Raw genomic sequence first — 12,476 nt, forward strand, 5'->3', positions numbered from 1 at the left:
ACCTTGACCAAAACGTGACCTAAGCTGGCCCTAAAGTCTGTCTGACCCACATAATCGCATTTGTCATGTAAAATGAACCATAAAACATGTATCACACGACACTTTCATATTGTGACCCCCCCCCCCCCCCCCAGTGACCTGACCTCTGTGACCTGACCTGGTATCAGTGACCTCAAATAGCAAAATATGTGTTTGAAGAACATTTCCCCATCGATGATTTTCAATGAAATGCATTTTACACGATTTTACAACGCATTTCTTGAAATGCCTGTAAACGGTGAAAATTCGACCTTTGACCTGACCTGTGACGTCATCGGTTTGACCGAGGTCAATGAAATTTGGTCACAAGGCAGTTCCCCGTTGGGGCTATCCAACACCGTTTACCGCTTGTCGCTATGTTGCGTGGTTCTCGAGATCTGAGGGAGGGGGGGCCAAAATGCCCCCCCCCCCCATCAGACCGCGTTGCTCGGCAGACCCCATCTGGGCGCAGGTTAGAGGAGGCCCTGATTTTTTTGCCATAATTAGGACTCATCCAAGCATTACGTGCTCCTGCTCGAGCGAAATTTTTGTCGTGCTGCCATATTGAAGGATTTTTTCAGAAGAATGCAGACACTTGGGTAACACCGCCCACTTGGGAAACTTGGTATTTAATAGCACATTGTGACACCTATAATCCAGGAGTGGCGCATTTCAAATAAAGAAAGAACGTTGTTGCTATGTTTTACTTTTAGAAGATAATGAAAAATTTCGAGAAAACGAAATTCTGGGACTTTATACCACATAGTACCAGGGATATAATAAAAAATCCATTGGATTTTTTTGTATATACTAAAGCGCCTCGAAATTTACAATAAGAACAACTTAACCCTCGCCGGCCGAGGGGGGGGGGCGGGTGCCGCCCCCCCCCCCCATAGGGTTTTTTTCGCGATAGCTCCGAACACGCTGGCGATGGAGAGCTGAAACTTGGCATACCTGACCTTTGATCCAAGCCGGATCTTTTGACACCAACCGCATTTTTGGGTCAGGTCAGGTCACTGACCTATGACGTCATAAGTGAACCTCTGCACGGTCTTCAGATGTCGCAACTTCGCAACGCCCTCACTGCCAGAGGAGATGTCACAGGGAAATGAAACTTGCAGGATCTAGTATCCATTATGAGTCCCACAACTTGTATATCTCGGATTTTTCCTAAAGGTCATATGAGGTCAGGTCATTTTCGTGACCTCACCATTATAAGTCAATGGGGAAAAATTCAAACTGCTATTCTGGCGCCGGGAACGATCTCCAACTATCTCAAGCACACAGAATCGTGATTTGATGCACTCCTTGCAAGGTTAGATGCGTCACTTTTGCAATGTTGACCTTGCGTGACGTCATTTATGACGTCATCAAGGTCAAATTAGTTTTTCGTCAATAACTCTTGATCAAATTGAGCTAGCGAGTCGGGAAAGGCACCAATGGACTCAGGAAGGCCTGCCGAATCGAATGATATGCGACATGACCTCTTTCGACCAACTTCGTGACCTGGGGGTGCTGACCTGACCTTGACCTGAGGTCAACACCCCAAGTTGACCTGACCCGGACAAAAAGTATATCATTCGACGCGCCTGAGCGAGGCGAACACGATGCTGCCAAAATCGGCGCTCTGCGGCCGTTTTTTGCGAAGTTATTCACGAAAAACTGAACCGTACCCTGAGGCACTTGACCTGACCTCAGAGGTCACCGGATGACCTAGGACCTTAAAATCGGGTACCAATCTCTGCGTCTCGTAACGGCGCACACGCTCGTTTTTTTCCGCGACGCGCTAGCTCCACCAGGGGCGAAACGGCGAGGGGGGGTCGTACCCGCCCCCCCCCCTCGGCCGGCGCGTATGTAGAAAACCAATAGGTCCGGCGAGGGTTAAGTCCAGCAATCTCCAAATTTCGTCGCTTGCTGAGCTCGGGCGGTGTTACCCAACGGTCGGTGTTAACCCGAAAATGTAGGCATTTACTAAATGTGAAATAATACAATTATGAACATAGACGCGGGAACCATGGGGGCAATGGGGGCAAGCTGCCCCCACAACTTGAAGGCTGTGGGCAAGGCTGTGGGGGTGACGCCCCCACAACTTGAAGGCGTGGGGGCGACGCCGCCCGCACAACTCTTTACTGAATATGTTCGCTAAATATTTTGTTTTTGTTTAAGCTTTAAAATGTAATTTTGGTAATTTTCAAAATGAAGTGGCCCAAATGCGAACTAATAAAAATGGAGTAGTTTGATTTTGGGGACCCAAGCTGCCCTCCCCTCCACGGTCGGATAAAATGGAATCAAGGCAAAAATAGGTGAGCCACTGTGGGTGGGCCGAGGAAATTTACTTAGCGCAAGTCTGATATGGTGGCATTCCTCTCATTTCTTAAAAAGTGACCATCCCACCTAACGTTAGTTTTGAGTTGAGATAGCTTAATTGGGGTCCCTAGCCTGCAATTACCGATTTGGGCACTGACAACGAGAACTGTTTTAATTCGGAAATATTAAATTTCGAAGTCTGCAGTTTTCGAATTTTAAAGGGCTAATGCATTTGAATGCCTCCTTCGACAGCGCAGAGTTGAAGTCCGCAGTAATTTTAATATTTTTAACGTTTGTTTTATTTATTTGATTACGTTATTCGGCATTTCGCGAAATGAATAGCCTATATCCGAAGAGAAAATTTTATTTGGGGTACCTTGGTTTTGTCCCCGGAATCAGTCTCCGCCACAGCCATGACCCTTGCCCCCACAACTTCAAACTAGTTCTCGCGTCCCTGATTATGAACGCCTTACGACACTACTTGATCTTTTGACGCCAACCGCATTTTCGGGTCAGGTCAGGTCACTGATCTTTGACGTTATAAGTGAACCTCTGCACGGTCTTATGTCGCAACTCGCAACTTCGCAACGCCCTCACTGCCAGAGGATCTTTCACAGGGAAATGAAACTTGCAGGATCTAGTATCCATTAAGTCTCACAACGTGTATATCTCGGATTTTTCCTAAAGGTCATATGAGGTCAGGTCATTTTCGTGACCTCACCATTAATAAGTCAATGCCCCATTGCAATGGGGAGAAATGAAAACTGCTGTTCTGGCTCCGGGAATAATCTCCAACTATCTCAAGCACATAGAATCGTGATTTGTTGCACTCATTGCAAAGTTAGATGCGTCACTTTTGCAATGTTGACCTTGCATGACGTCATTTATGAAGCCATCAAGGTCAGATTAATTTTTTTGTCAATAACTCCCGATCAAATTGAGCTAGCGAGTTGGGAAAGCCACCAATGGGCTCAGGAAGACCTGCCGAATCGAATGATATGCGACATGACCTCTTTCGACCAGCTTCGTGACCTGGGGGCGCTGACCTGGCCGTGACCTGAGGTCAACACCCTAAGGTGACCTGACCCAAACAAAAAGTATATCATTCGACGCGCCTGAGCGAGACGAACACGATGCTGCCAAAATCACGGCTCTGCGGCCGTTTTTTGCGAAGTTATTCATCAAAAACTGAACCGTATCTTGGGGCACTTGACCTGACCTCAGAGGTCACCGGTTGACCTAGGACCTTAAAATCGGGTACCAATCTCTGCGTCTCGTAACGGCGCACACGCTCGTTTTTTCCGCAACGCGCTAGCTCCACCAGAGCCGAAACGGCGAGGAGGGTCGTACGGGCCGTACCCCCCCCCCCCCTCGGCCGGCGCATATGTAGAAAACCAATACGTCCGGCAAGGGTTAATTTTTTTTAATCGATTGTTCTTATTTTTGGGGGTCAAAGTCCCTAAATTCGTAAAATCCGAGGTATCAGTTTTGTGGCGCCATTTTCTCTATACGACCACATAAAGAACTTCGAAATTGCTAGATAACTAGGTATATTTTGTGAGCGTTAGGTACAAGATGTCATGTTTTTTGCTCATTTTCGCTCGAACATGACCTGAGTTTGCCATCAATATCACCTAACCTAAGGTGACCTGTGACTTGAAATTTTCTGTGAAGGTGTCAAATTGATGCCCGGGAAGGTACTGAAACTTTGGCGGCGTTGAGCGCTGCCGTTTTTCGCTATTCAACAAAAACCACAGGGGGGGGGGGCAAAATGCCTCCAATCAGGGCCCGGGTTAATATTCTTGTATCAAAAAGAGCATCAGGTTCGATGCAGTTAAGTCATGGGGAATCAAAGGTAGCCTTAGTGTTGCGCTACGTGATCTAAATGGCTAAAAGTTGAGTTTGAAAGCTTAACGTCACCAATTATGAGTCGTTTTTTTTTTTCGCCAGAACTTAGCCAGAAAGGAGGTATCGATATCAAATTTGGTATGGCGAAATGGTGGGGGATCGAAATGACTCTCAGTGTAGGTACTCAAGGAAGGTATTTAACCGCAGGTTGTTTCTTCATTAGACAAACACTATTCGTTAGATACATATAAGTACCATGGTAGGTAACGATCGTGTAGGTACTTACATGCCATGAACTTTAGAGTAAGAACGAACAACACTCTGTTATAGGTATTTGCAACATTTAGCAACTTATAAGAGAAACAATGCATACGGTTACAGGTAAAGGTACCTAGTTGGGTCTTTATTGTTGAACAGCTGACAGTTCATCGCATAATAATGGAACAATCATTATATCGTAACACCATGCCAGGCTGCTAATGCTACCGGACACGTTTTGACTGCTCGTATACCATGCGCAATACCGAATATGGTATATCCCAGCTTGCACCTTCGGCCTTTGCGTGGATTCTCGTGAAACGAATCACAAACTGGTGCTGAAGTTGACAATTACACTGAAAGAGGGACAGATTTTCAGCTACTTTAATGCTTAATTCTGAGACCGTTCACTATGAGCGTACCTATACTCGTATGCTGTGTGTACAGACTTAGATGTCAATTGAATAGACCACTAAAATCACCGATGCTCTCTTCATAGTCAATGATATAGTAGGTACTGCACGAACAGAAACAGTGTAGGCAACAGGCCACGCAGTATACTGAGGGACTACCCTATCACAGGGATCTGGAACGTTCGTCGTTCGAACATCTTAGCTCACTGCACTGACAGATGCTGTCGCCCAAGCAGCTGCACACTCCACAACTAAGACGCGATTGAACCTCGGATGGAGCAGGAAAAGATCATAGACAGAAACAGGAAAAGTGCGACCACGATAGCAACGGCGCCAAAAAGTTTGCTGTTCTCGTCAATGAAGTCGACCATCTTCTGGTAACATCCGTCAGTGTTGGCCCCGCATGAGTCCGGTTTGGGGATGCCCCTAGCGTTGTAGTCTGCCGGTCCATTGACTCCACAACACTCGAACTGAAACAGGGCGACGAAGGTTAGTGAGAGGCACATCCACAGGACGATCCGGTAGATCGACTGGCTGCATAGTATGCAGGACGGAGGAGGGGAGGGGATGGAGGGGGATGGAGCGGACAGGAGTGGACCCGACGGACAAACAGACAGACGGACGGACGGACGGAGAAACAGACAGACAAACAGATGAAGCATATTAGGTAGGTAGCGGGCGGTATTTACATCTACGTACTTTCTTGTATACCGGCATATATCACTCATAGGTAGGTTAGTATTCACCTTTAAAAAACCAGCCATCATACCTACATGTTAAAAGAAGGTAGATATGTTACTGCCTAGTGCCTACATATGGTTACCTTTTAGCCCTTTCGTGAAACCTATACGACGACAGCACTCTTCATTTTAACTTACGCCTTCCTGCACATCATCCCAGGCGTTCTTGGTGTCGCTGTCTTTTGCGTAGTTGTTCAGCGAATCGTTGAGAATGTCCTCGAGGCCTTCAGTGATGGCATCGCCGCCGAGCACGAAGCCGGCCACGGCGCCGGCAGCGGTCAGCACAAAGAGCACCAGCACCAGGCCGAAGAACGTGCCCAGCATGCACCGGCTCTCCTGCAGACAGAGTTACAGGTCAGAGATCACACACACTCGCCAGAGGGGTCACTCTCCACAGTCAAGGATGGAGTCCGAAATATAGGTAGGCTACCTCAAACCCAGATCCGACGATGCATGTCCTCACCTGGTAGACGTCACCAGCGGGCATTGTGATTCAACATTTTGGTACCCTTACGCAACAATTACGGTTAATTTGAATAATGTTTGCAGTATCTGACGCCTTCCGATGACATAGTTTCGTCCACACATGTGCATCAAGCTCATTCTTTATTACACTTTGATAGGTAAATTCCGAAAATGGCCAAAAGCATAAACATATCGTCCCAAAACGCTGCACTACGCAACGCGGCTTTGTTGATCTTCGGTGCCTGATAGTGGGCACGTCTTATCGTCCTAACTTGTAGGCAGGCTGAGCCTTACCGCGCGCCCACAGCTCAAACATCGATAGCAGGACGGCCTCTGCCCGTCCTGCTACTTATGTGTGCCTCTGCACCGTGGCACACACTTGACAGAGCTTCTACCGCGGGTACCTAAAGCTCGCGTCGCATGCACCGTTAGAAACTATCAGTAGCATTACGCTTACTTGGCTTACTTTATTGTCGTTTAATTTAGCATCTTTTTCTATACCTATGCGTGGATCTTTATTTTAAGTTGCAATGTGAAGCAATAAAGTTGATAGATAATTTAAAGATCGCGGATTTCGATACAATGCATAAAATTCCTTCAAATCATCACCTAATAAAAACCAGTATAGCGCCTTTTGGGGCGACTAACGGAGCGAGCGAGAGGGTGAGCCTTGCACGTGCGAAATTTCGAGGGGGTACCTCCAACTGACTTGTGCACGGCACCCTACTAACCGGTCTCTAGCGATGTGCCAAATTTGAGCACAATCGGCCCAGCCGTTCTCGAGATCTGGAAGCGGCACCCTGCACGTGCGCACATGCAGAATGGGTCCCAACTGACTTGTGCACGGCACCCTACTAACTGGTCCCTAACCGTGTACCAAATTTGAGCGCCATCGGTCCAGCCGTTCTCGAGATCTGGAAACGCCCCCTGCACGTGCGCACGTGCAGCAGCACCCCAACTCTGGCACATGGATATGCAGTGCCTAGTGGGTGCCTACCTACATGCCAACTTTCAGCGCAATCGGCCACGTAGTTACCGAGATATTGCAACAATTACAAAACTGACACCTCTTCGTTTTGCGCGTGGCACGTGCATAAGGGGTCACCCACATGCATCGGGAATAGTCCAATACTTGGTAGAAGGAATGAAGCTACCCTACAAAAATTACCCCGTGTAAATCGGTCAAGTGGTTGCTGAGATATAAGCCTCGCAAAAGCGTCCGCACGGCCGGCGCTCATACTCAGAAATTTCCGCTAACCCGCGCCCTGCTGGGGGGGTGTTTGAACACCCCTCTTGTGGTTTTTCGCGAATATCTCAAAAACGGCGGCGCTCCGCGCCGCCGTTTTTGGTACACCTTATCATACATCAATTCTACACATGTTGTGAAAATTTCAGACCAAGGTCATTCAAGGTCAGGTCACCAGGTCACTTGAAGTGACCTAACCTCATAAAAAGTTTCCATGTCTGTCATAGCTACACCGAGTGACCGATCGCTTTGAACCTTTCAGAGATTGCTAAGAGCAATAGCATGTACAAAATGTATATCTCAGAATTTTGATATCGATGACCTAAGGTCAGGTCAATTTTGCGACCTTATAAGTCAATGGGAGAAAATTGAAATGCGCCTCTTTTGGACGAGACATTATAAACACTCCCAAACACTGAATTACACGTGGTTTAGACACACTGAACATGGAAATGGTGTCCGTGACCCCCTGTTTATGCCCTGAGGTCATCTTAGGTCACGAATGGTATCTAACAGTTTTTCGCAAATAAGTTTTGATAAAGGCATGCTAGAGCGATGAAAACGCCTTAGATGTGTTCAGCTCGACGATACGGATCGACTGATATGCAACATGACCCTTTCCGGTCAGGTCATGACCTTGACCTGAGGTCAAATTTTCAAGTTGACCTTTCAAGGTCAAGTTATAGTTCATTCGATGCGTCTTGACGAGAGGAGCACGATGCCGGTAAAAGTAAGCTCGTAAAAGACTTGGGTCAAACGTTATTGCAGAAAAACTGTTTCCGAAAAAATGGGCTATTTTTGCAGTTTTTGCCCCCTGCAGGCAAAACCGTTGATGTTAGGTCAAATCTGAGAGAATTACTCAGAAAGGGCGTTAATAGGGCTATCGAATGCGCTTTTCCGCGGCGCTGTAGCTCTATTGGTTCCCGAGTTATGCGTTGGCTTCTTGGAAATTGTCGACATTCGACCTGGAAATCGGCAAAATTTTGCCTTCAATGACCTCTGGTGACTTGACCTTTGACCTGACCAAAAAATTGACCGAAGTGATTTCCTCATTTTTTTACGCTCTTTCGAACGCCGCCTTCCGCGTATCGCTACGTGGCCCAGGAGCCGAGTTACAAGGGGGGGTGTTCAAACACCCCCCCCCCCCCCAGCAGGGCGTGGAAATCCAGGACCCCCAGCCGGGCGCGGGCTAATCTAAGGAAAGACTACGCTCGCTTCGCTCGCTCCGTAATGAAAATATTTCACATATCGATAACAACTGCGGCTCAACGGAAAGAATCCATTTTAATGCTACATATGAACCATCCCTGGGTATGCAATGTCCTACCCCTTCGGTTGAAACTTAAACGGACCACCCATGCAGGCTTAGTGTTACCTTCATGTGCAGCATTGAAATTAGAGCCTCCGATAGCGATTGGGCGTCAAATGTCTCGGCACAACGCTCAATGATATGTAACACGAAAATGCCAATGTCAGTGGCTCGAATCATTTTGACCATTAGACTGCGATATACGTTGAGATATGCGACTGCATTCCTGTGACTGAGACAGGTAAGGAGAGGGCCGCTATATGGCCTACCCGAAGCTGACATTGAAAATTCAAAAGCCCTACAGCACTTTCCCATGAGGGGGCACCCGGCCAGCACAGTTACCTTGAAGGCGCCGCAGCAGCCAAAGAAGCTGACGACCACGATGAGGCTGCCGACGGCGATCATCACGACGGCTGTGCCAGAGAGCAGGTCGCTGTCGATGAAGTAGCCCAGCGTGGCGCCATCGTTGGACAGCGCGTAGGCGCCGACGCCGATCAGCCCGCAGCCGCCCAGGAAGATGGCCAGCGTCACCAGGCCGAACAGGTACTTGATGATGCTTTCGCAGCAGTTCATGGTGCGGCTGGCTGGAGGTGCGGGTGGGGTGGTCCGGTGCGGCGCAGCAGGGCGCGACTGCAGTCACCACCGGGGCCGACGCGGACCGACGGCGGCGAGCGCGCTATCTTATCGCATGCCTGTTTGCCCGCCGCGCCGGCCGAGGTTTTGTGTGCGCGGAGCGTGGGCTCGAGAACACGTCAGGTTGTGCGTCATGTGGGTCTCGAGGAGGGAGACGCGTCATAGGTCACGACCGAGGTGGGTCGCCCGGAACTTGGCTGATAGTGGCGCGTGGTGAAACACGCCACTTCGAGGGCCGTCTTACTCAGTCGATACCGCAAGGCAACGACTTGAACAACTAGCTAATCTCCTTAGTGCTTTTTTTTAGAACGGAGCTGAAAACGACGCTTAGGTGGATGTCTGACAAGTGAAGAAACACGAAATTGGATGTCATGTTGCGCTGGTGTTGAATAGGTATAATTGAATAGGTATAACGCATACCTATAATGTAGGTATGCGTACCACTCATTACACAGGCACGTGTACGGTGGGGTATACGCATCGGTACGCACACTCATATGTTTGCTGTCTTTTTGTGCATTGAGAAGTGGCAAAGAAACAACTGTTTTACGTCATGCTTGCAGAAGCTCGAAGATAAGTTCTCGGTAATGGAACAGGCGCCTGTCTCGTAGGTATATTCGGGAGGCAGTGGGGTATATCGGACAGACAGTTCGGTGCCGTTTAATCCAGTGTGTGTCGTTTGATTATGTTTGCAGGTGTTAGTTTGATCCTCGTTTCTATACCTATTCAGGCAGCTGGAACTAAGCGGTCGCGAGAAACACGCTAAACCGGAGGGACCGTGTCTGTGATACCTACCTGCGATAATTAAACTTTCCACTGAAATTATTACCGATGAACCGGGCGTGGGCCGAAAGGCTAGTGATGGGTCATTCGCGACAATTACTGCTTGGTACTTAGTGAGACACCAGGGCCCACAGGCACCCACTTATTCATTCGGATTGCGTATAGGATGTCAAAAACCTTTTTGTCAATTGTATTCGGTGGAGTTCCCGGTATCCGCGAAGTTTGGATGCAATTCATACCTCTTTAAGTCTTTATTGTGCCCACATGTTTACATTTTCACAGCAGCATGAGCATTAAGATATACATTCTCCGCTTTTGTTGCAATATGTTTTTCCTCACAACTCCGGAAACGAAGCTGTCACATGTCCATTGTTGTAAAAACAAGAGAATACTATTGTACGCATTCAACCAGTGCAAAACAATTGTTATTTCGGCTTACTGATTCACTGCGGTAGCCGGTAGAATATGTTACTGCTACGAAAATCAACTCAGAAGAGAAACCCGCAGCAAAGCATCAATAAGTTAATAGCTCGTGGACGGGGCACTGTATCCACTGGACGGGGCATTATATCCACTGGACGGGGCACTATATCCACTGGAGGGGGCACTGTAACCACTAGACGGGGCACTGTATCCACTGGACGGGGCACTGTAGCCGCCAGACGGGGCACTGTAGCCGCCGGACGGGGCACTGTAGCCGCTGGACGGGGCACTGTAGCCGCTGGACGGGGCACTGTAGCCGCTGGACGGGGCGTAGCCGCTGGACGGGGCACTGTATCCGCCACTCAGTCCCCCGCCGTGCCCGCCGCCGCCCGAGGACGAGCCTTTGACGATGCGCGGCGCGGAGAATGTACGGGTGGAGATGGTGCCCCCGTTGTAGCCGCGCCCGCGGAACAGCGCGCTGCCGCTGACGTACGTCGGACGCCGCAGCGGCGCGTAGATGATGCTGTAGTCGCGCGCCGGGCCGTAGCCGCCGGCGCCGGCGCCGCCCGCGCCGCCGCTGCCGTATCCGGCACTGACGATACCGCCGCCGCCTCCCAGACTATACCTGGTCACGGCCCCGCCGCCGTACCCGCCGGCACTGCCGCCACCGTATCCGCCGCCGCTTCCACCGCTGCTGTATCCTCGGCTTCCACCGCTGCTGTATCCTCCGTTTCCTCCGCTGCTGTATCCGCCGCCGCCGCCTCCGCTGCTGTGGCTGAGGCCGAAGCCGCTCACCTCACCGCCGAGCCCCTGCGGCGCTCCGTAGCGTCCGTCGCCACGGCACGCCGTCACCAGGAGGGTCAAAGCCAAGGTCTGCAGGACATACCGTGAGCGTCAGAGGGGTCACCGTCCATAGTCCACCAGTGGGACAGGACACGGCGTGAATTATAACGGAACGATCAGTGAACTTCCGTGAAAGAGTGCAGCGGTGTTACCGGTCGTTTTGGAATATCTGTATGAACCCAGCGTAATGAACATTCTGCTTACGGTAAATATCGACCATAATTGAAAGTAAGACGGTAATTAATGTGGTGTTTCCAGATGAGAACAACAAACAACGTCTACTATCACATTAAAATGAGCTAAAAGACAAAACATAAGTACACATAAACGATGACTTCTTCATTATTTCGTCAGTAGTTGCAAGAAGGACAGCCGCACCCGTATCAAACCAGAGCCGTTTTGTGGTATTATATATCACTACATTCGCCCCCTCCGCGCAGCATCGCTGTGATCGGACCGTATTCGTCACTCTCTCACCCTGAAGAGAAGCATGTTGTCGGTTGCTGCGCTGCCGCTGGTGCAGTGTGCCCTGTGTCGGCTCCGCGCTCCATTATATAGGAGCGACCCTCGCCGGTCGCCGTTCGGTGACCCGCGGGGGTCAACCGAAGGCCGCCGGGCCTCCACTGGCGCCCACAGTGAAAGGTCGAGCGGCAGCGGCACCGGGCGATCCCTAATGACTCCCCCTAGAGCGGCGCGGGATGACTCGGCAACACCGCCCGCCGGGGGAGGGGGGGGGGGGGGGGCAGTGAGGATGGTCAGTGGTCGAGGGTTTTCCGAGTCAAACGGTCGCAGGGACCGTGACCCATATACGAATTTGTGTGTGAAGTGGACAAGTAAAAAGTGATCCCTTAGAGACCATGCGTTACATCAATGGTAGACAAAAACCGGACGCACCGGCTCATCGGGGTCCCGTTCAGATTTGATGCTCATGGCTTCACAGGAATGGGATGACAGCATTCACAATACCTCTGGCATTGAGGCGTCAAGTGCGCTCTAAATCACGCTGCTGACTAATATAGACACTAACAGCATACCATTAGCCGCCTAAATGGCTGCTGAAATACGTCTGTCAAGACAGCCACAGATTCTTCTGGAAATATGATGCCCTTATACCAGCCTGTGAGACGTTTCACTAAGATTAGCGAGCACTCTCGAACTCGAAGCAGCCCGTAGCTCTCGAAGCAGCTTGG

The 12,476-nt window shown here is 49.8% G+C and overlaps 2 protein-coding genes across 2 annotated transcripts; both read right to left on the reverse strand.

The window, feature by feature from the left end:
• Window positions 1-4,543: 4,543 nt before the first annotated feature.
• On the reverse strand, window positions 4,544-9,376 carry LOC122381399 (leukocyte surface antigen CD53-like). Its single transcript, XM_043365507.1, has 3 exons — window positions 8,947-9,376; window positions 5,723-5,920; window positions 4,544-5,314 (listed from the first exon to the last, which is right to left on the reverse strand). Exons 1-3 carry the CDS (start codon window positions 9,175-9,177, stop codon window positions 5,096-5,098), a joined length of 648 nt encoding a protein of 215 aa, XP_043221442.1. The 5' UTR covers window positions 9,178-9,376; the 3' UTR covers window positions 4,544-5,095.
• An 880-nt stretch (window positions 9,377-10,256) lies between these two features.
• LOC122381400 (loricrin-like) lies at window positions 10,257-11,973 on the reverse strand. The gene is made up of 2 exons (XM_043365508.1): window positions 11,764-11,973; window positions 10,257-11,316 (listed from the first exon to the last, which is right to left on the reverse strand). Exons 1-2 carry the CDS (start codon window positions 11,776-11,778, stop codon window positions 10,543-10,545), a joined length of 789 nt encoding a protein of 262 aa, XP_043221443.1. The 5' UTR covers window positions 11,779-11,973; the 3' UTR covers window positions 10,257-10,542.
• Window positions 11,974-12,476: the final 503 nt, after the last annotated feature.

This window comes from Amphibalanus amphitrite, unplaced genomic scaffold (assembly GCF_019059575.1).
Source record: "Amphibalanus amphitrite isolate SeventyFive unplaced genomic scaffold, NRLGWU_Aamphi_draft 000119F_arrow, whole genome shotgun sequence".
Lineage (NCBI taxonomy): Eukaryota > Metazoa > Arthropoda > Thecostraca > Balanomorpha > Balanidae > Amphibalanus > Amphibalanus amphitrite.